The sequence below is a fragment of the Pteropus alecto genome, unplaced genomic scaffold, assembly GCF_000325575.1.
Source record: "Pteropus alecto unplaced genomic scaffold, ASM32557v1 scaffold86, whole genome shotgun sequence".
Taxonomy (NCBI): Eukaryota; Metazoa; Chordata; class Mammalia; order Chiroptera; family Pteropodidae; genus Pteropus; species Pteropus alecto.
The window spans coordinates 6,146,573-6,169,599 of NW_006442109.1; the positions used below are offsets into that span (position 1 = coordinate 6,146,573).

Sequence of the window (23,027 nt, forward strand, 5' to 3'; positions counted from 1 at the left end):
TCAGAATAGATCAGATACCTACCCCCTCCCAGGAAAATATTACCTCAGAATTGTCTAAGTACATAAAATATCCCAAGATGCATGAGTTGTGGTGCTAAAATGAAACACCATTGTGTTCATTCAGAATCAGGATGAAATAGTGACCTAACACTCCACCAAACCTTTTTAGCACATAGACCAATAGCTATTACTCCTCCTAAGTGCCTCTACTCACCTAAGGATACATTTATCTTCACTAACTCGTGTTGAATGTTAAGAGCCCTGAGTATGCACCAAGGTCATGAGCAAGGACAGTGTAATCTGAACAGACTCTCCTTTAAATCACGGAGAAAGAGGGCCCAGAAGTTTGGCAGTGATGGGCATGAGCACACACACTGATGTGCTTGCAATCTGTTCGTGAATGTAATCTGTTCGTGGTTTGGGGGCCTGAAAGGCTGGTCCTCAAAACCTGTGTTCACGTTTATCCTTAACAGTGTACTAGTGGCAGCTTTCCAGAAACAACTTCTTGGTCTTCTAAAATCTAAACTTTCCTTTGTATTGTTCGGCCACCATAAAAAGGAATGACAGTTCACAAAGGAACCTCCGGAGAAGATGACTCAGTGAAATTACATTCTCAACCACCTTAGCTCCTACAGCAAACTATTTCATTAATCCACACCAGCAACTCTTGGGTAGCTTGATCGTTCACATGTAGGAACCAAAAAGAAACATTCCCCTTGGAATTAGGTGTGGTGACGTCCCTCTAGTACAGCAGATTAGAGAGGCAATATAATGCAGTGTAAGCACACAGCCCCTGGAGCCAGGCATCGCTTCAAATCCCATCTCTACCACTTACTAGCCATGAAAACTTTCTGTATTTCGGTTTCCTCATCTACAAAATTGAGATAGTAACAGTACTGGTGGTTATCGTGGGTTGTTGTAAAAATTAAATGAGTGAATACATGTAAAACCCCTCACCACATTGTCAGGCATTCAGTGAGTGCTCAAAAGCATCACCTATCATTATTTTTCATGTTGAGGGTGAGAGGCCAACTTCCCTTCCTCACATGTCCTCGCTGTACTCCTGGTATCTCTCACAGAGGAATTCCTAGATGGCTGTGAGTGTTCACAGTCTGAAAGATCTGGGGAAGGGGGAATTTAATAAATACGAAAAATGTAAGATATGATTTAAACTAGAATGGCCTTAAATAGGTAAAACATTTGAAAACTTTGGTATAAGAAGACACTGTTGCAAAATTTAATTTTGAGCCATAGCTCCAGCAGGCCCCTTCAAGGAAGTCCATAAGAACAGCTGCCTCCTGTATCAAAGAGGAGAGTTCTAGCCCTAAGCTTGATTTTATAGGTTGAAAGATGCTAAGTGCTAAAATTTTGATGAGATAGGAGAAATTCGTTCTTTAGGAAAAACAACGATATCTAAGAGTGATCATGAAAGTGTTAAGATTAAGGTAGATATGGCAGCTTTAGTGACAGAAATTGCAATAAAACATTCTTTCTTATAGTTCAGCCCAGGAACTGTAATGCTATCCATTTCTGAAACACAAAAGATAAATTAATTTGGAAATACTTTGGATTCTTATGGACCATTTATTTTATACATAATAAAGTGAAATGGGATAACATAACACCCACTATAAAATGTGTTTCTAAAATGTCAGCCTTAATGTTGTCACATTGCTTTTTATATGCAATATCACTCTGGGGTAAATAAGGAAAAAGAAAAAATAATTCTGAGCACATCGAGAAATAGATTTAGACATGCAAATGTCTCTCTGTTCCTTCGTTTAGTTTTCTCTCTCTCCTCCCCTCTCTCTCTCACTCTCTTTCTCTTTGTTTTTTGTTTGTTTGTTTGTTTGCTTATTTGTTGAAACTTGGAACAATATTAAGATATGAAGATCAGTGAGTGGTGAGATTTTTCCCACTCACTGATCTTCATATCTTAATATTGTCTTTTAAAGTATATCCACTGTAGTCTATGGCCATGCTACCCTGAACAAGCCCAATCCCATCTGATCTTGGAAGCTGAGCAGGGTCAGGCCTGGTTAATACTTGGATGGGAGACCACCTAGGAAGACCAGGGCGCTGTAGGTGTAAAAAATAGAAAAATAAGAGATAGTAAGCTCATAAGGTCCTTGCAATCAGTGAAGTCAACCAAAGATTGCCTTGCCTAAAAAACAAACAAATAGATAGATAGATAGATAGATAGATAGATAGATAGATAGATAGATAGATAATGTATATCCACTGAAAATTTATAAGTGAAGTTCGCATTTTAATTACACATGACACCATGTATTTCAATTAATCTTTTAATTATACCTTTGTCTATACAAGGAACTTTGAGTTTCTTAGAGACATTGCAAGCATTTGTATGATTCGAGTTGAAACCATCTTATTGGTTTCTTATTATAACTTCATTCTTTGATTTTAAAATTGATGAAATATAGGGTTGCCTGAAATGTGAACAAAGGGAAAATGAAGACCGATATGGGAGCTAAAGAGACAAAGAGAGTTCTAGGAATTGTTGTTTTGTGGTAGCTCTAACTAATAAGGCCAGTTAAGAGCAAACATCCCCAGGGAGAATCATTCTGTGTCTCTAGAAGCCCTCTGAAGAATAATTTGCTTAAACTTGTCATATTTTATACCACAGTTAATATATTAAAATGTATTCTTTTTATAAGGAAAAAGTATTTAAATGACAAAGTAAGTTGTTAATATGTTTAATGACCTAAAATTAACCCTCTAATTACAACTCCTAGGTGCCCATTTATGTATAGATGATCATTAGAAATCATTAGAAGGAATTATCTCTTCTCTCCCTTCCTCCATCCAGTCCTGTAGTCTTTCTATTGAACAAGGCAATGAATTTATCTCCTTTCTTCTGAATCCAGATGTTCTGGGACCTCTAATGGCAGAAGCCATTGTTCCGTGATGAGATTCCACCTGAACTCTGTGTCATTGAAACTTGAAACATGTTGTCCCTTCCTAAACTGATCACCTCCAATTAATTGGTCCTAATTTTAATTTAATTAGGCTTGATCTGGTAACTCAGGCATGGTTTTCCTCTAATGTATCACAGTCTTTTCTTAAGTGTAAGATGATTAACCTGCTTCACCTTCACATCTGTCATGGTATAGTGGTTGCTTTTGTTTGGTAGGTTATCTACCATAGAACCTGGTTCCGAAAATGTTGTTAAATTAACCATCTTCTTGGGGGGTGACTGGCAAGGAGCAGATTTACCTCAATGCATGACACTCAGAGTCCAATTTTGGTACAGCATACCAGGTGTTCCACAATTAGCATTTGTTCATCTGCATATCCCTGGATGTGGTCCAAACTGTTCTCTCCTATTGTTAAAGTGCTACAAAAATAAATTAATGCATTGGCTGAAAAAAAAAATTTTTAAGCAGTTGGTAAAATCATTGTTCCCAGATATATATATTGAGTTTATATATTAGGAACTCAGATTATTCGTTACCTAACATTTCTATACCTGTGTGTCTGAAGGCTTAACTAATCTGCAGTTTTAAGTAATACAGAAGACTCTTGGCACAAAATGGGGACAGGGAGATGTTGTGACCAGTGACGTGACAGATTCTTGCAAGGTCACGAGGACACCTTAACTCCCTGCCAGGCCCCATCTGCTCCCATACTACTCTCTAGGCTCGCAGTTGACTATTCTATACCTACAGAAAGAATGAACTTGAGCTAGTGCTATTTTCAAGGTACAGCTACCTTAAAAGAATGTCAAGTTCCTCAGAAGTTTCAAAATGGAGAAATCATTGTTTGTGTCACTTGGTACCAATTTTTAAAAATCCATTGTTATAGCTACTTATGTACATAGGCCTAGAGTAGAATCACTAGTAAAAAATAAAATAAAATAAATTTTAAAAAAATAATAGAAAAAAAAAAAAAATAGGACCTTAGCAACAGGGTGATTTCAGAGCTGTTTCTCAGAATAGGCAGTTCCAAGTTTATAAACTTGGGGTTTAAGGCTTATACTAAATTTTATGATAAATTTATCATCTGTGTTTTGGATGAAATAGGCTTTAGTGGGCTGGACTAGAAATCTATCCCCCATGTAAAACATTTCCCTTAGGGATGATGTCTTTGATGCCCAAGGGGGTGATAACAGAGCACTTGTCTCCCCTCCAATTAAAGGCAGGAAATGACACCAAGGGCTTGGAGAAAGGCAGCCCAGTAGCTCAGGAACCATCCCCACACCAGGAGACAGGGAGGGATTCTCTTCAGGTCCCCCATGCGCATCGGGCTAGCTACCTAGTCTAGCCACATGTTTATCAGTCCAAGATGCTGAAATGTTTGCAACTTCACAGAAGCCAGGGTTACACTAATTTCTGTTTAGCTTCCTCTCCAGTCCCAGCAACCCCCATCCTACAGCTGGAGGAGTGTTGCACCCACAACAACAGCGCTACGCTGTCCTGGAAACAGCCACCTCTGTCCACCGTGCCCGCTGAAGGATACATTCTGGAGCTGGATGATGGCAATGGTGGTCAGTTCCGGGTAAGCAGAGATCCTACGGCTTGTGAACCAAAACCAGTGACCACCTCAGAGGACCCACTATGGAATCTCAGGCCCAGCTATCCCACCTCTCCCAGGGACAGGCCATCCCAGCAGGGCCCACCTGCCTTTCAACTGGGACCTGCTTTCTCCTTGTACCATCAAAGATGGACAAAGGAGTCTCTGAATAGAAACTGTCCTACCCTTTTTAAGAGAAAGTACATGCAGTATTGAGAGCTCTGGAGTCAGAATGCCTGCACTCAAGTCCAAACTCTACCACTTAGCTGAGTGACCGTGCCCATTTCTCAACTCTTTGAGCCTTCAGGTCCTCATCTGTAAAATGGGGATGACAATTATATGTACCTTTTGTATCATTAAGAGTCAATTAGATAATTCATATAGAATTCTTAGCATGCTGCCATCTCAGACTCTGATCTTCTTAGTATCCAACTGGAGAGTTGTCACTTTAAGGCCATGCTTTGAATGCAAATTATTTTTACTCATTACATCAGCATAATGCTACAAAGTATATAGCTAAAGAGGGAGGCATATGCCTAACCTATGCTAAAGATGGATTATGCTAGGATTTATTTTAAGGCTTTGAAATGTCATTCTTCCTCCCTTCCCTGTTTCCTCCCCCTTCTTTCTGTACTGTGATGAAAACCTATGCTCCCATGGCTTTGAGTGCAGTCTTTGTGATAGTTCCTGAAGCTGTTAGTAGTGTTACAAATACAGCATAGAGACCACCCTCATGTTTTCAAACCTGTTTTTTACCAATCACGTAGATGGATAAAGAGCTTAATAGTTATTATACACTGTATAAATGCCATGTTAATAATAATAATAAGTAAAATGCTAACTATAACACCCAATTTTAATTTTTAGCCCTGCTACTAATAACGACCATTCATTAAGCTCCCAGGCCCATGCTAAATACCAGGCACTAAGCTAGTCAGTTTGCACATATGACCCTATATAATCCTCACACCAACCTCATAAGGTGGATATTACTGTCCCCATTTTACGAATGAGGAAACTGAGACTAAACGGGGTCAATTAAATGGCCCAGTATCTACAGGATTCAAATCCAGATTAGGCCCATGCCAAAGCATTTGCTCCTAACCACTGGGCAACCCCACCTTCCTGACCCCTCACAAAGATTCCCGTTAAATGGTGGCCTGTTAATTTTTTGACCCTCAGGAAGTATATGTTGGAAAGGAGACAATGTGCACCGTGGATGGTCTTCACTTCAACAGCACGTACAACGCGCGTGTCAAGGCCTTCAACAAAACAGGAGTCAGCCAGTACAGCAAGACCCTGGTCCTCCAAACGTCCGAGGGTAAGGCCCTTCAGCAGTACCCCTCAGAGCGAGAGCTGCGCGGCGTCTAAAACGGCTGGCGAGCGGGAGGTAACCCCACCACTGCCCACATTCTGAAGTGTTTCCGTGACTTGCCCTGCGTTCTGGCGCAGAGCCGCTGTTCCTCTCCCGCCGCTAGCGAGCCCGTGGTATGTGGATGCGATCAAACCAAAGAGTCCACAGCGGCAGTGCAAATGGCTTGGGCCGCCGGCTTCCTTTGATAACGTTCTAAATAAGCTGCAATTGAAGAAGCTGAAAAATGAAGGCCTGAATGTCCCCCCGTGTGTGAGACCAATATATTTAGGCTCTAGGGCAGGCTCCCATTCTCCACGATACACATCATTTGCCACTTTTGCCCAGATGATTCTCAATTGCTTTGTAGTGCTTGCTAGATCCTGAGGGTGGGGCGAGGTTCTTTCCAGCTGTGGATTTGTCTCGCTGACCTTGTTTCCGATGGGTATCGGGTGCTAGAGCCATTCAGAGTGGGCCTGTCGGCCACTCCTGGCTTAACCAGCGTGGACGGCTTCCTTTCACACCCAAAGCCCAGGCCGGCGGCACCAGGACTGAGGCTTCCTGTGGGCACCAGAAGGAAGAGACCGGCAACTTCGCATTACCTCGCCATTTTCACCTTTTCCAGGCCCTCTAGGCTCGGTTAGGCTGTCTAAGGTCACCAAACGAGGTCACTCTCTAGAGAATGTTTGCTTCTTGGCTATATTGTAAATATTTTGGTCATCAAAGGCAAGCCATCCATCTCAGAAGAAGGGCTTGCATTTGGTGGCCAGATATAACCGCTGAGGCTTTCAACATTTTCATTTTAAAAGCAATTGCAATATATGAAATTAAACCTATGAAGAGATATTTGTGGTCAATGCCAAAGCATTTCAGACCTTCTGGGTGTCATTTTAATCATAGAAGTTACCCCGCCCCACCGGCATTCTCCATAACTTCCCTCTGCAGAACTAATTATGTTGATTTTGGTCAAATTCAAGGCATTAGCTAAAAGAACTGTGGTGGTGTTTTTTTTTTTCCCCACTTCCCACAAACCTCAGCATGTGCCAGTCACCCCTAAAATGGTTCACATGGTTACAAACAAGCACAACTTCAAATCCCACAGCAAGGTTGATAGGCCCCTGGCCATGAAAACCATGTGTGGGGAGCAGTCCTAAGTCTGTGAGGAAGGCCGTTCAAAGAACAGGATTTGTTGAAGGGAAAATGCCCACATGGCCCGTTCCCACTCGGGTTACAAGTATGTGATAGCTAGAGCCTCTCCTGGAATGATCGTTTCAGCACCTTCTTTCTGGGATGACCTATCAGCTTCAAAGCAGTTGCCTCATTTCCCAAAGTACCATGCTAAACACTAACACCCTCCCAGAGTTTTTCCTAAATGCAATGCAGAAGGCCCTTCATGGTGATGGCCTCATCTCCCATGTGTGTAAAAGAGGTTTGATTGAAGAGTGAGGTGCATGCCATTAGTGCAGCGAGACCATTTGCAGCAGTGTTGCTAATATGTCATCAGATTTACAGGAAGACTATTTCTATTCATGATACATCATGGAAATCATACTATTCTGCAAAAATCAGTTATTAGCATAGCAGCCTGAGCACTTATGTCTCTCCTTTCATCCTGCAGGAGGATGTAGTCTCTAGCTTTCACTTAATGTTCATAAGATTATGGTGTCTAATAAATTACAGAATTGGAGCTGCGATCCTTGATACCACAGTCACAGAACTGGGGGTCGTTTTCTAAGAGAAACTAACGAAACGAGTCCTCTTCCAACAAAGAAACTGTACTGTAGAAATTAATTTCCTCCATAAATTTTATATATTGTGTACAAATATAAGGTATGTATCTAAATACAAAGAAAACCCTATCATCGTGTAGATATCAGCATTCTCTGTTACTGCACAGAAGTGATTTTCTCATGATGAAATAAAGTTCACACACATACTTTCTCCATAACTTTGGTTTGTTCTATTTGTTTCTCCCTCATTCTAATTCATTCAAAGAGTGAGCAAGAAAGAATGTAATGAATAGCTTATTTTTTAATAAAAAAGTTTTTCAATCAATCTGTAACAGTAGAGAAAGCCTATAAAACTTAAAAAATTATATATCCTTTTTGTTGTTGTTTAGAACTCAATGATAAAAATGCCATTAATGGAGTTTTGATGTATTCACTGAACTTATACTCTATTAATCATTTCCTACAGTTTTTTGAAAGGTTTACTTTCAAGATTTTTTTTTTCCTGCTCTTGGGGGTGATGTGTGTGGTTGATTGTGGCTTTCTACTGTAACAAAATCTTTTGCATCCTTCTTAGCAAGAGTTAACTCCTTTCCACAGTTCAAAACAAAAATTTGTATCACAGAAGGGTATGATTTCATATGTGATAGTGAGTCTAACTCATATTTACATGCATTTAGTCTGAAGTTTTAAATCGCTTATCACTTATACTCTTCAAATTATCACAAAACCTTCTGCTGACCAAAAGGTAATGTTATACAGAGGAGATCAAATGTACACATTGTTATGAATTCTGATTGTTTTTTTCAAAAGCAAATTTGTTTATTTATCTGTTCGTTGGTCAGTGTTTGAAAGTGCCAACTGCGTACTAGGCTGTGGGTATAGAGTGTGGAGCAGACAACACCCCTGCCATCATGGAGCTGGCAGCCTAGGAAGGAAGACAGGCCTTAAAGTAATAGATACATGAATAGTTACATGCTTATAAATTATGATAAACACTGTGAATAAAAGGAAAGGGGACCAGCAGAAAGACTTAATTTATATAGGGGAATCGGTCAGGAAAACAATGAAAAATAATTTAATTCAATGGAAATGATAAAGAATGTGTTAGTAAAAGAAAAAAGGAAAGGAAAATGCATTGTTATATGAGTTCAGGTTTGGTTAGTTCCCTGAAAGCAAAATTCTTGGAGATGTACCCAAGACAGCCATGTGAATAAGGCCAGAATAAGATCTTAACCAAATTACACTGACAAGAAAAAAAATAATGGTAAGCAATTAAGAATTTTAATGGAATTTTAAAATAGGGCATATAACCCTGGTTGTACATATCTTTAAAGCAACTCATTTAATAGCCATTATATCTGCAAAAGAGTACCCATTAAAAATATTATGTAACAAGACCTTCTTAATACTTGGAGTTCTAGGCTCATTCTGTGTCTGGGAGACTACTCCTTAAAAAAATAGACAAGGCTGAGAACAAGATAGGAAATTTTTTCTGTTTATTTTTCTCTATTTTCCCTCTGCCCATCTAAACAGACTATGCCTTCTCTTTTTCTTTAATCTGGAGCGAAAATGAAATAGACCAAAGGTAATATTCCTGGGATCACATAACTCACAAAGACTGTTAACTGGCTGAAAAGAGGTCTCTTTCTCACCCGCCTCAGCTCTCAGAGCCAGGGAATTGCTTCCCGCAGCCTTCTCAGCAGACATGGAGCTCTGCTCACCAAGCCTGCAGGGATTTAGAACATGGAGGGTTGCACTCTTTATGCAATAAATACTCTTTAGCACAAATCTTTGTGTAAAAAAGATCATTTTCCTTGGACAAATTTTTAGAAATGGAATTACTGGACCAAGGAGTATGAACATTTTTAAATTGCTTTTCAGATAGATTTTACACCAGAAATACATGAACCATTTTTTTTATCACTTTAATTCTACTATTTAGGGTTTAATTTTGACTTGCAAGCTGCCTCTTCTGAAAGTAAAAATGTTCCTAAAAGGGGTTTTTTAATTTATATTTTGATAGGAATAATATTCTGGTTGTTTCATATTTAAGAGCTACATGAAATGTTATAACATGGTGCATGCAAAATGACCATAAACTAAAGAAGGAAGACTTCCCAGAGGGGGCGGAGGGAGAGAGAGATCCAAACAGGGAATAACTGTTTGCAAGGCAAAAAATTCAAAATTGGCCTTGATCTAAATATGAAAAGGAACTCAGAGATGCATAAAGCATGGTCCCCCCGGCTCTAGAGCATATGGACTTTAATCATCCTTCCTGAACTTCATGGCACCTGACTCCAAGCGCCTAAAAACTATGGTACCATTTCACCTCTCTAGAACTACAATATCTACCCTACAAACTAGATAGTCTTCTTATAATTAAGAAGTAAGCCACAATGATCTCTGATTGGAAGAAGAAAAAAAAAGACATAGTTCAGGCATAGAAGCTCCTGTGCTGTCCTCACAGCAGAGCCCTTGGTCTCACTTAGCTCAGTTTACCCACAGTTCCACTGAGCTCGCAAAGAGCAAAGAGCACAGCAGACTAAATGCATCACATTAGAAGAGAGAAGAAGGATTTTGTACAGAAGTAAGTTGAGGGTATTGGCAGCACTGAGCAGGGAAGGTAACTGGAAAAACTGAACAGACTAAAAAAAAAAAATCAAAAGAGAACATTCTGTGACATATGTTCTGATTAAGAAAGCTAGAAAGTATATAATGCATTTTAGTAAATTTTCCACCTAACGCATTTAAAAGTCAGTATATTATCTGGAACCCTTGGTAATGAGGATTTTAGGCATATCTAAGGCTTTATGGAATCACAATATGAAATAAGCCAAAAAACTATGATAATAAACCCTAATCCATTTTGTGTCAAGCTTCTAACTTTCTGCATTGTCCACTAAAATAGTCCATGAAAAATGACAGCTATAAAGACTTTAGACTATACCACTGTACACATTGTTCACGTCTAAACCCCTTTCTGTTCTGTTGCTGCAACACACCAGATTTACCCTATGTATTAGTTTCTCATTGCTGCTTTAACAAGTTACCACAAGCTTAGCAGCTTAAATAACACAAATTTATCACTTTACAGTGCTCGAGGTCAGAATCCTAAAAGGGTTTAAATTGAGGTGTCAGCAGGGCTGTACTCCTTCAGGCAGTTCTAAGGAAGGATCCAACCTCTTTTCTTTTCCAGCTTCTCGAAGCCACCATGGCTCATGGCTCCATCTTCAAAGCCAGAAGCATAGCATCTTCCAATCTCTGACTCTGACCCTCCTGTTTCCCTTTTATAAGGACGCAGGTCATTACCTTGGGCCCACCTCGATAGTTAAGATAATCTTCCCAAATGAAGATCCTTAACTTAATCACATCTGCAAAGGCCCTTTTACCCTGTAAGGGGACATAGTCACAGATTCTAGGAGTGATGATGTGGACATTTTTGGGCAAGCTATTATTCCGCCTCCCACACTCTATGAGGAAAGTATTATATTATCATTATTATCATTATTATTGTTGTTGTTATTAATTATTATCGTCCCACTCTACATATGGGAAAACTGAGCCTCTGAGAGGTTAAGTAACGTGTCAGACCAGGCCTTTCATCCTCCAATGCCCAGTGCAGTGCACTTTGGTGCCGATATTAGAACAGTGCGATTTGCACTCAACCAAAAGGAAGGAAAGAGGGAAAACTACCCTAAGTCTGTCTGCTAGGTGTCTGAAACATCTTGTCAAAATGAAGCAGTAGTGTGTAGCTGCCTCATGAGGTTATCCAGAAACCCCAGCCAGATATAGAAATTTAGCACTTCGAAAAAGTCATGTTAGAGTTTTGTTGAAAAGAATTACATTCTGCTTTGAAAAAGGAGGTGTGGGAGTAGCTGTCATTTCCAGCATAATACCTAAGCTCCTCCTCAGGTCCTGTCCTTTTTTCATGTGTCTGCACTTCGTCTAGCTCCCCACTTCTACCCTTGCATGAGTGCTCACCTAAAGAGCCCCTTCTCCCCATTTGGTACCAGTGAGTGCCCTTGGCTGGCAATGACGGGTTGCCACCTGGGTAGGAAAAGGAATGTTGAAGCCACATCTTCAAAGTCCTTGAAAGACCATGCCAAATGAGGTCTGGGACTCGGAGCTCTTGTTTGGGTTGAAACCACAGAGCTATTTATTCACAAAAGCTCTCAGCCCTTCAGATCTCAACTGTGAGGAAAATCAGGGAGAAGGTCTAGTGATAATTAGCAAATCCGACTTTAAATAAGGCTGCAAATTCCAGCGTTCCCAGCAAAGAGGTGCTCAGAGCACTGAAAAAAGCATGCTCCCACATATCCTCTTTGACTGTCCACACGCGCCATCTCCCCAGCACTTTCCAGGACTATTTATCTAATGACAATAAAAGGGTTGGGATTCCTGAAGTTACATCTTAGAAATTGCTTTCTAAAAGGGGGCAGAGAAGGTGTTATTCATAAAGATTAAAATACCTTCTTTCTACCCATTAGACTCTCACATTACCCCTTCCAATGTGATAGCTCCACCTACACATCAAAGGAAATAACCCAGAGAATATTAACTGGTGCAGACAGAGTATAGCCCTAGAATGGCCCCAGATGCATCTATCCAGAATCTCTGCAGATATTTCATGGTGATTTGGGACCAGCATAAGTACTATACTCTTAAACCCTGATGTACTGAGACCCTCCCCCAGAGAAGCTGTAACCTTGTGGGGGAAAAAAGAACCTCATCTGATCTCAGAGAAAACAACAGGGAATGCCTCAACTCGCCCTCTTCCTGTGGCCAAAATCCCAAAGGGGAGGGTGATGTGTTTGCCTTTCAATCCCTGACTAGCACAGTCCATGGAACTGCTCTATGTAGAGAAGAAAGATTCATCTTCATTAAAGAACAGGGTTTGGAGAATAATATTAGGTCACCTACACAAAACTTGGTCACCCTGAGACCACTAAGATGTGCCCTGTGGCCTGTAGCATGCACTTTACCTTTTGTACATTTCCAAGGCACAAAAGAGCAGTGATGGCCTTGTCACCCCCAAAATTTTATGCACCAGGAATCGATCCTGCCAAGGTTCCTATCCAGCCCCACCACAGCTGGCAGTGAGATCAGATATGTCCCTTAACCTCCCAGGACTGCAGAGTTTGTTTTTCTGTTTATTGGGTTTTCTTGGTCCCTAATACTATAGACTTACAGCAAATGATCTTTAAGTTATTTACAATTGTACTCCCTGGTTTTCTTTTGCTGCTTCTCCAAAATTACTGCTGAAAACTGTTAACTATTTCAGAAAAAGCTACTATGAACAGATGTAGATACCTCCTGCCTCCTCCAAGGGTTTTAGTGGGTCTTGGAGATCTGCCATGACACAGAAAATTCAACACTAATAGGAAATAGTTGATAGAGAATCAGATCAGAAAGAGTATATGGTCCACTGGAGATATTTCTCCTATGCCTCTAACTTTGCTTTTCCTGATCCAGAGAATCACACCCTCCCCAAAAATAACTTAGTTAGAAAAAATATGCATTTCCAGGACAAAAATCCTTCAAGGGAGGTAAATTGTACCTGAACAAATTTGGGTAGATTTTTTAAAAATCCAAGGTGAAAGGCATGATGGTAATTCTCAGAGCCCAGAAAAGAGAGAGACTTTGTTCCTTTTAATTTTGACAACAAGCATAATAACCCAGAGAACTTCCTGAATTCTTCCATAGGACCGAATTGGATCCAGACCCTATTTTTAGTTCTGGGGAATGCGCTTTGCAATTGACACTCTGGGGAGCAGTTTAGTCCTTTGGAATCTCCTGTATCTATTTGAAATATAGGAATTTTCAGCTCTTCTGATAACAGTTCCTTATAAATAATGCCATGGTATTCTAAATTGGAGTGGAGGACATTGTGACAGAATATGCAACTGTCCCAGGGGTGGTAAGAGGCTGTTTCATTTCTTCTTTTGAAAGGAGGTTTTCAAAACATTTGTTTCTTACTTCTCAACTGCAATTAATGCCACATTTAAGAAAGCTTAAAATACCACCTTTCATTGTAAATTATGTACCAGTCGGACATAATTGTGACTTTAGATGCTTATTAGATCACTGAAGGAAACTGAGCCCCCTTCATTCATTTCTTTGTCTCTTTTAAAATCTTCCCAACAAAAGGAAATTCCTTTACAGCTGGTTTGTAATTAAACTGAAACTCATCTTTGCTGCTGCACGTGCAGCCCTTAGTGACATATCTTGCTTTACTATGCTTGGAAATACAACCATCTTGTTGGACCAGTGCCCAAGGGCTGCTTAAGTTGTGAAGCTGTTCAATACCAGACAGGAAGGCAACCAAGACTTCACCAGGGCACAAAGGAAGCTGGATTAGTGTACACTGTCATAAGGAGCCCCCGTCGCTTTGCTTTTCCTCTTTGAACTCAAAAATAACACCTCAAAGACCATACTTTACATTTCCAAAATACTCTACAACATTCATAGAACTATTCAGTACTCTGTGCACGTTGGAATCGGTCAAAAAAACTTCTACTCCCAGGAGTGTAAAAATAAGTCAGTAGCACACAAGTTTTCTCTAAATTATTTTTCTTATGATCAACTCTCTTATGAACGTGTTTCTCAGCAGCTCAGTTGTCATATAATGTCTGGCACGTGGTAGGTGTTCAATAATTGTTAGCTAGTGAACAAACAAAAGAAGTATACAGTAAGCCAAACCAAAGTACACCACCTAGATATTCTTTTTTCTCCTCAAACCCAAAAGTCAGTAAATAGTAAGTGAGATCCCCCAGCCGATCTTTTCCTTTGATAATTCTTGATTGCTTCTTTCAAACAGAGGCCCCGACTCCAGAATCCAGCAATCCCAGGCGGGAGAGGAAAGCAGCCCAGACAAGGGCAAAAAGTTATTGACAGAGTTGATGGAAAGTGTGTCTTGACCCCTCCCCATTATGAAGACAGTTCCCATCCCAGAGCTACAGATATGTCTAGAGTGGCCACACCAGCATTCAGCCAGCATGCTGTTTTCCGTTGCTCTTTCCTGCTAAAGTGTTTTTACTTAACAAGCTCTTCAACAAACAGGATCACTGCACGTGATGAAACATGACAAGAAATTTAAAATCTTTTAAGGAGGTACTTGTCTTTCTCTAATGATCTATACATTAAAAACTAATGATAATCATCCTGGATATTAGCTATGAACTGAAACATAGCTTCATATCGTGTATTCTGAAGAAAATAATAACCTCATTCCTGTTTATCTTGACTAATAGACTATTAATAGCTGAGAAGCCTTCTCCAGATGTCAACAGTTGTACTTTAGAGGGGAGGAAGCGGGATATACATCCTGCATCCCATAAGTACAACACAGATACACACTTGGGTAGCTGTGTATATGCTCAGTGTGAGCCTGTGTCATTTGGCTAAACCAGGGAGTGGCAGTAACATTTCTGCTATTGTCTTATCTTTTGTTCATATCTATGAACATGTCCAGAGGGGCATAACAAAAGTAAAGATTCTAAATCCATACCATAGAAGAAAGGGTGGAAATAGATTCTATTTATCCCAGAAAAGAGAAGATTCAAAGGGAATCGGTGACTGCCCTCAAATACTTTAAGAAATAGCAATCCGTTCTGTGTGGCCCCGGCTGATGAGTTGAGCTCCCACAGAGCTATATCTAGACCAATATAAGAAATAACTGTAAACTCTGAGTTCCTCAATCCAGGAGATTTCAAAGAGAAACTTGATGATTGCTCCTTAGATGTTATTGAGTTAAGTGTCTTCTAAGACTCCTGTAATCTCAAATAATATCAGATGGCATAAATGACCCATAGGCAACTGACCAAACATTTGCACTATGTGCCATGAGGGTGAGCATAAAAGGCACTCTTTGTCTAGTCTGGCCGGGATCAAGCGGGCATGCTCTCTCTTTTGCAGTTCATTTGGAAAGTTTTCATGACAAGGTAGGAAATTCTTTTTTGGAGCTGATTAGAGAAAATGGGGTAAGAGCCCAGCTGGTAGGGTATGGGAAGCCATAGGTGGGAAAAACTCAAAGACAGAGATGGAATGGTTAGATAATGTGGATATTAAATAATCTCGCCTGAATAGAGGGCATAGTTCAAGAGTGAGATGACGCAAGGAAAACTGGGTCATCAATCCACAATGGAGCCATATAAAAGGATAGAAAAAACAGTAACTGTTTTAGTGCAAGTTACTAGCCCCATGAATAAGCATAGCTACCCTCGGCCCCACCCCGCAAAGTGGTATCATTACCGACTTTAAGTTCTTTCTGGTGCTGAGAATAGAAAAGGTAAGTACAACCCCTAATGGGCTCGTAGGTGCTCCCCAAGGTCTGGAATCAGTACACATCTCTTCACCGGTTTTCAGATGATTACTTGGGGTTTCAGTATACTCTGAAAGTTATTTTACTATATATGTCCTTTCTCTTAATTTTTAAAACATCAAGTATTTTCAATATAATTAATTGAGTATTTCCACCTGGTGAAAAAGTACATTTCCAAGCCAATTTCTGTTAATAAAAAAATCTTTTATTGACATAAATATCACTGTAAATGCCTTTTCTCCCTAAAAGAAGCTCATGTCAGTTTGTGTTGCTATATTGTTGTATTTTAGATTTTTCCATTAAACTAAAAGACTAATTTCCCCTTGAGACAGTTATAATGTGAATTATTTCTGATTTACTGTTTATGAACAAAGAAATGATCACATATGTCAAGTCATCCAAACTATACAAAGTTTAGGCAGAAGAAAATTTACGTGTATTATTGGGACCATAAATAGCAATTTACATGTATTAACTCCATAAATCGCAATTCCCTTTCTCTAAGATCTGCTTTATACTTTTCTTTAAAAAAAAAAAAACCCCTCAACAATAAGTCTAAAGCCTGAAACGCCAACTTTAATATTCTAAGTTCAGAAATGAAAATGAGGCAAACTCTTGCATATTAAATTTAAAATTCGACAATGCCCTTGTTCTGAGCTTTTCAAGTAGGATCACGTTCCACACACATGCACTCCAGGTTTTTTTGCTTGAAAGTGCCCAGAATAGCATTTTCAAAGGATAAAGTGTGGATTCAACACAGAGAGGCATGCTAACAGACTCAAACCAGAAAAATATTCCCAGAAACACCCTCTGGCCACCAACATGATTTTTTTTCCAAAGAAAAGAAAATTCCTTGGAGGTTTCGGACATGCCATCTGTATTTCCTAAATTATGACTATCAAACTGAGTTCTGAGAAGGCCTCAAATAGTAAAACATCTATCTCTGATCAGGCCACGCTACTGCAAAGAACCAGTTACTGACTGACAAAAGAGAAAGGAATAATTTTCGTAATTTAGAAAAACGACCTCACAGGCCTTTCTAAAACTGGATCAAGCAATTGATAAGTTGTTATTCTGGTATAATAGTGATCTTCATGCCGGACCTGAATATCTGAAAATACTTTTTCTTTTTTTTTTTTTTGCCCCCAACGTCCCTCACTGCTGCCCATGGTGGTTAATTATTAGAGAACCAGAGATGTTCAAGTGGCGTCCCTAGGGCCTGATCATAATTCAGAAATAGAAGAAGTGCTCCTTCCCTGATTACTTGCTCAGCCCTCTCTTCCTCTCCTATTCGAAGAGCAAGTCTTGAGTGCGCTGGTATAGAAAAATCATCTTATCCATTTAGAAATGGGAAATATATTAAGGGAGAAAAGGAAAAATATGGAAGGAACAGTGCAGGATTGGTAAAAATCATCATCTCCTAAATAGACGACACCCTTTGAGAGGCCATTGTTGGACAGGTTAGTAACTTCCCAGGCAGCCGAAGGAAGTGAAGTGTTAATCTCCTCTTGGTCATCGATGGGTAAAATTTCCCTCTAAAATTTCGAAATTCAACTCTAAAGATATTTAATTAAAAGGAAACATTCCAGAATACCTTCCCTACTACGAAAAATTGGGAGGAAATGGAAACAACTGTCTGCGACATTCAAAGTGCCCTCTGGTCTTGGGTTCTGACCTGCTGAGAATTCCCTCCCAGTCCCAAGCCACTTTGGATGAGCAAATGCCTGTGTCACCTGTGGGCTGGATGAGGCTTTGTACAGATGCATCGGTGAGGCAGGTCTTGGGAGACTGTGCACAGGCAAGTGGCAGATTTCTGATCTCCAGTTTGCATTGATCTTACGTTTAGACACAGATTCAGAAGAACAGACACCCCCTTTTCCAGTGCCTTCGGAAAGAATGCCGCTCCGTAGAATGAGTCCTTTCTCCTCCACCCTTAATCTACAACCCAGCTTCCCCGGGAGATCCTACTTTGATTTCCGATCCTCACCCCACCAGCTGAGCTTGCATTCCTCCTTACAGTCTCTCAATGCACCGGGTGAGCTGAGCTCCTCTGACCTTTCTTCTTGATCTCTGTGCCTTGAGGGCATCTCTGAAATACCTGTTTTGTTCTTGCCATTCATGTGTGTGGAGAGGGCCATGAGCTGGTCTCTGTGTCTGTGGCCTGCTTCTGGTATGAGGGGCGTTTGGATGACGGAGCTTTGTGGCATTCTTGTTTGTGTGGTGTGAGGACCCACCATCGAGTTGTGGTCAATGTGTAATGGCATTGGAAAGTGATGAGTGAAGTTGTTCTTTTTGCACAAGCTTGAACCACCATGGATAGCCTGTTCTGTCATTACATGCAGTGGCATAGCATGGCACAGGCGCTGGCTAATTGGAAGCCTTAGTTTGGAGGTTTGCAACCCTGCTGTATCCAGGAAACCAGCTGTGGCTGGGAAACTGGATCAGTGCATCCAGCCTGGAGTGGTCTGATTAAACATAGACTCAAGAGATCTTTATTGAAAAAATAAAAGTCAAAACCCACCAACAGAATGCATCACACAAAGCAGAAAAACTAGGGAGCAGAAAATGAGTTTTTTTCTGCCAAAGCCTGTGCTCACTGGTAGGACAGTCTGGCTCACGGCTGTTTTTCCCCAAGCAAAGGGGCAAGACCACCACTAGCTGAATTAGAAATCTTTAACTAGCCTAAGGCCCAAAGATCGGCATCATAGAAAAGTCTGGCCTCCCCAAAGTTTTCCACAGCCAAATGGGTTGTGACAGGGCATTAGGCTGATTTCAGGGAAGCTAGACTCGTGTTACCATGCAGTGAACTGTCTAGCAAATAGAATCTTTAAATACCTACAATGCAAACCTACTTGATCTCTTCAGGACTATATTATAATCATGGATACACGTGATGCACATTTCACATTTCCAAAGGTTTCTTTTGTTTTTTATTTTGTTTTTTTTTGCTCATCCCACATCCTGGAATGAAGAAGGCCACAGCATGGCAGTGCAAAAAGGATGCAGGGACTTCAAGCTCTCTTTAAAATGACATTTTTCTTTGTGCTTTTATGTTTCTTACTGTTTTTCTGTGCACTACTGGCTTTTAAACACGCTTTGTTATGGAATCCTTTTCACTTGTGTCTAATGTACTGAAATATTGTAATAGTCTTTGTAATGTATATTGTCTCAAGAATAAAATGAAATGTGGGTTTGGGGATATTTGATGGCTGCATTTGACAGCACTGTTATAGTTGTATCGTTGAATCTTGAATGTATGATGGTGTGTTTAAAGTAATGTAAAAAGATTTCAGAAAATTTGTTTTGAAAAAGACTTGCACAAGGCATGATTCATTTAAAAATTTTAAAAGCCCTATTCAGATTCTACAAATTTATTTCCAAAGGTGGATATGAGATCCAGTTTTAAAACTCATTCCATTTTAAAACTTCTGTACTCGCTAAGCTCTAACTCAAGAACAGGAATTGAAGCGATGATGGAAACTAAACATAAAATTCAGCCATGGATTTGGGAGAAAATGATTCTTTTATATGTGAGTTCATCTCAGAGTAAAAGCAAGTAGCCGAAAGTAAGATCATAATCTTTAAATTTTGTTTTTTGACTCAATCATTAGTCCTTTTTAAATTGCTTTTTTAATTCTTCTGAAATTGTTTTAATTCGGTGTATTATCCTTTAATTGTTTTAGAAATTAGCATGTAAGGGCCTTACCGAGTTCAAAAAAATTGAACAATTTTTTCCAGGGAATACCCTAGTTAGCTCAACAAAAACACATTTTCTAGATCAGTCCCTGACACCACTTGAAACGATAGTTTACACACCTTTGAACATTTTAAGACAAGACTGCTTCTTCCACCCAAATGCAACTTTTCATGGGGTAGATAGGGGTATCCAGATCTTAAGGCAGCGGGGAGAGTGGTTGAAAAAGTTCCACAGGTGATTCTAATATATTTCTGGGACCACTCTCTACCCCACCATCTACCATCCCACCTCCCCTCTCTTAGATGAGAAGGATTGATGTAGTAAATCTAAGAAGATGAGGTAATTTTTGTTTTTACTACATTTACTTCATGTCATTATTAATAATTATTATCTGTATTTATTGACATATGTATTACATTCACATTTAGCTAAATATGTATCATTTAACTTGGGCCCAAGTCACAACAAAGGCCTTTTGGCATAACTCGAGTTAGAAGTTCATGGAATAGTGATATAGAATGGAGTTTTATCAAGACCCAGTGTTTTCTGCATTTCAGTTGGATGAATTTTTCTCATTTTTAAACAGTAAGACTTCTTGATGTGGAAACTTTAGTGGAAAAGATTGAACTTGGAAGATGATGGAAATTTAAGCTGTACAGATTAGAATCAATTGGAGGAGGATTTGATAATAGAAAAAAAGATATACTTTTCATTTCAAAAGGCAGAGAAACAATTTTTACCCAGCAAAGTAAACTAACATAGGAAGGGCTTTGGTTTTTCATGAATCAGGCCTCTGGTGACTCTGTTCAGCTGGTGCTTTTAAGTGTATACAAATAATTTTTATCAACCTGGTTGTTGTTTCATAGCTTTGATGTGTAGTATCTCTTTATAGGATGCAATTTTGAGACACAATCTGCACCTTACTCTCAATTAGGCAAGTATACCTATTGTAATTGTTATCTTTTACTTATGTGATTGGTATGCTCACTAATTTCCTTCACAAAATAAAATGGAAGTAGCTTATTTTATGTCAATAAAATTGTCTAATTGTCATTCAAATCTCATTATAACAACTTCTTGAATACTTAGAAAAATCAAAGAGATACCTGTATTTTTAAATTTTATACTTCAAGATTACTTTCCTCCCAGTTTTCTTATATGTCAATGCAAAGCACTCTTTATGAGCGCTAAATGTGGTGAAGGTACAGTCAGACTATCTGTTGTAGTGTTTGTAGTGTTTTAAATTAAACTCGTTTTTTGATATTAGCCTATCAAAAGAGCTGTTTTCTTATCAATGTCAATTTTGCTTCCCATTTCTCTCTCCCATGCCTTTCACTTGGAATGACAACAGTTGACATTAAAAAGCTGTTGGCAGGTATGGAATAACCTTATTCTGTTACAAATAGCAAAGGCCTATATGCACATGAGGTGGCTCACAGTTTCAATAAATCGGCAGTGACATCTTTCCAGAGCGTGTTATTGTAGGCAGCATTTAGAATTCGGGGCATAACAATGTATACAAAGACATCATTCTCTCTACACCTAATGTCCAAAATACTGACTGTGCTAGCAAAATATTTTACATGTTAGTGTTAGGAGTAACATACAAACTGTATTTTCAAGTTACGAAGCAACCTGTCTTATGTCCAAGTCAACGATCACTCATGAAAATTCGTTTATGTTGCTGATAGCTTTATGGCTTTTGAGCTTTCACTAACAGTGAGGACATTGTCACAACGACTAGATTTTAGCATCCTGCTGAGGGATATTTTCTGGTTTCACAGTGTGTTTTATCCCTCCTCCGTCTAGGACTCTAGATCCTAGCCTCCTCTCCCCAGAGTTACACAAGCATCTTAAGCACATCCTTCTTCCTTTATGTCTCTGGTGTACTGTTCTGCCAGTCACCGGGTGAAGGGACTTGCACTTTCCAAAATCGATGCCACTTCACTCCCGGATCCTCCGGTTGGGAGTGCAGTCTGAGCCAGGTAACCCCTGCTGAATCGGTCGTGTGTCCTCCATCTGCTTCTGGGCGCAGAGAGTACCAACTCCCAGGACGTGGCCCCTGTCTGTACACTCACAGCCCCTTCTGGCCCTCAACACTTCCTTCCTGCATGGCAGCATGAAAACAGGACACAACACTCCTCCCCCACCCAGGAGCCTCTTATGGTGTTGAGTTCATTGGGTCCGTCTTAGTAACCCACTCCCTTCTCTTGTTCCCAGTGGCCTGGTTTGCTTTTGACCCTGGCTCGGCACACTCTGACATCATCTTCTCCAATGACAACCTGACTGTGACCTGCAGTAGCTATGATGACCGGGTGGTGCTGGGGAAGACCGGCTTCTCCAAGGGTGTCCACTACTGGGAATTAACTGTGGATCGCTATGACAACCACCCCGACCCTGCTTTTGGCGTGGCTCGCATGGATGTGATGAAGGATGTGATGTTAGGAAAGGACGACAAAGCTTGGGCAATGTACGTGGACAATAACCGGAGCTGGTTCATGCACAACAACTCGCACACCAACAGGTACCCTGCAGCCCCCAAACCGAGCCTTCTTCAAGTTGGCTTCTGGTCAAAAATGAGAGCCCAAGTTTAAAGACCTATCAAATAGACAACATTAAGGAAGTCAGGCAGGCGGTCTTCACTTAGTAGCACAGATGTCTACTAGTCTTAACTGAGTCCATCTTAGTAGGGGTTTTTTTGTTCGTTTATTTGGTTGGGGTTTTTTTTTATTTGCAGGGGGGGTTGTTGCTTTGTTTTTTTGTTTTGTTTGGTTTTTTGGTTTGTTTGTTTGTTGTTTGTTTGTTTTGCATGATGACAGAGACGTGAGCACTTTCCTAGGCTATTCATTGCTATATTCCACCCATGGCTGGAAACTAAGAATCGCCATGTGTATCTATGATAGGAAAACATTCCAGGATTTAAAATCCAGTCCTATAACTCATCAGAAAAGCACTTTTGGACAAGTTATTGAGTTTTCCTAAACCTGGATTTTCAAATCCACCAAATTAGGATAATAATATTTTCCTATGCAGGAGTATTCACAAGATTAAATGGGATATGCAAAAATGCCTCACAGCAGAGGCACCTAAAAATAGAAGCCATTGTTATTATTATGGTGATTATTATCAATACCACTGCTCAGAATAGAAGCCATTTAATAGACTAAATCTTATGGGTGCCAATTTGGATAGCTTCGTACTTGAAGAGCTGTCTTATGATTGTATGGATTCAGTTGACTGGGGAAAGAGAACAGTAATCTCCTTAGGTTTTTCTCTAACACCAAAATATAGGCAATTGTAATTTAACCCATACTGTAATATTTTCCTTAGACTTCCTTTTTTCATTTGGTTTTCTACCTCAAATGTATTTTTCACAAACTTCTTAGATAGATAAGT

General features: G+C 39.8%; 1 protein-coding gene and 1 pseudogene across 1 annotated transcript in view; both read left to right on the forward strand.

Annotated features, from left to right (window-relative positions):
* Positions 1 to 23,027, forward strand: part of TRIM9 (tripartite motif containing 9) — a 106,005-nt gene that overhangs the window by 77,350 nt on the left and 5,628 nt on the right. Inside the window, exons 6-8 of the mRNA XM_006920197.1 lie at positions 4,361 to 4,518; positions 5,716 to 5,854; positions 21,852 to 22,155. Of these exons, the coding sequence (XP_006920259.1) occupies positions 4,361 to 4,518; positions 5,716 to 5,854; positions 21,852 to 22,155 (601 nt within the window). The remainder of the gene's footprint in view (positions 1 to 4,360; positions 4,519 to 5,715; positions 5,855 to 21,851; positions 22,156 to 23,027) is intronic.
* LOC112469693 lies at positions 1,969 to 2,088 on the forward strand (annotated as a pseudogene).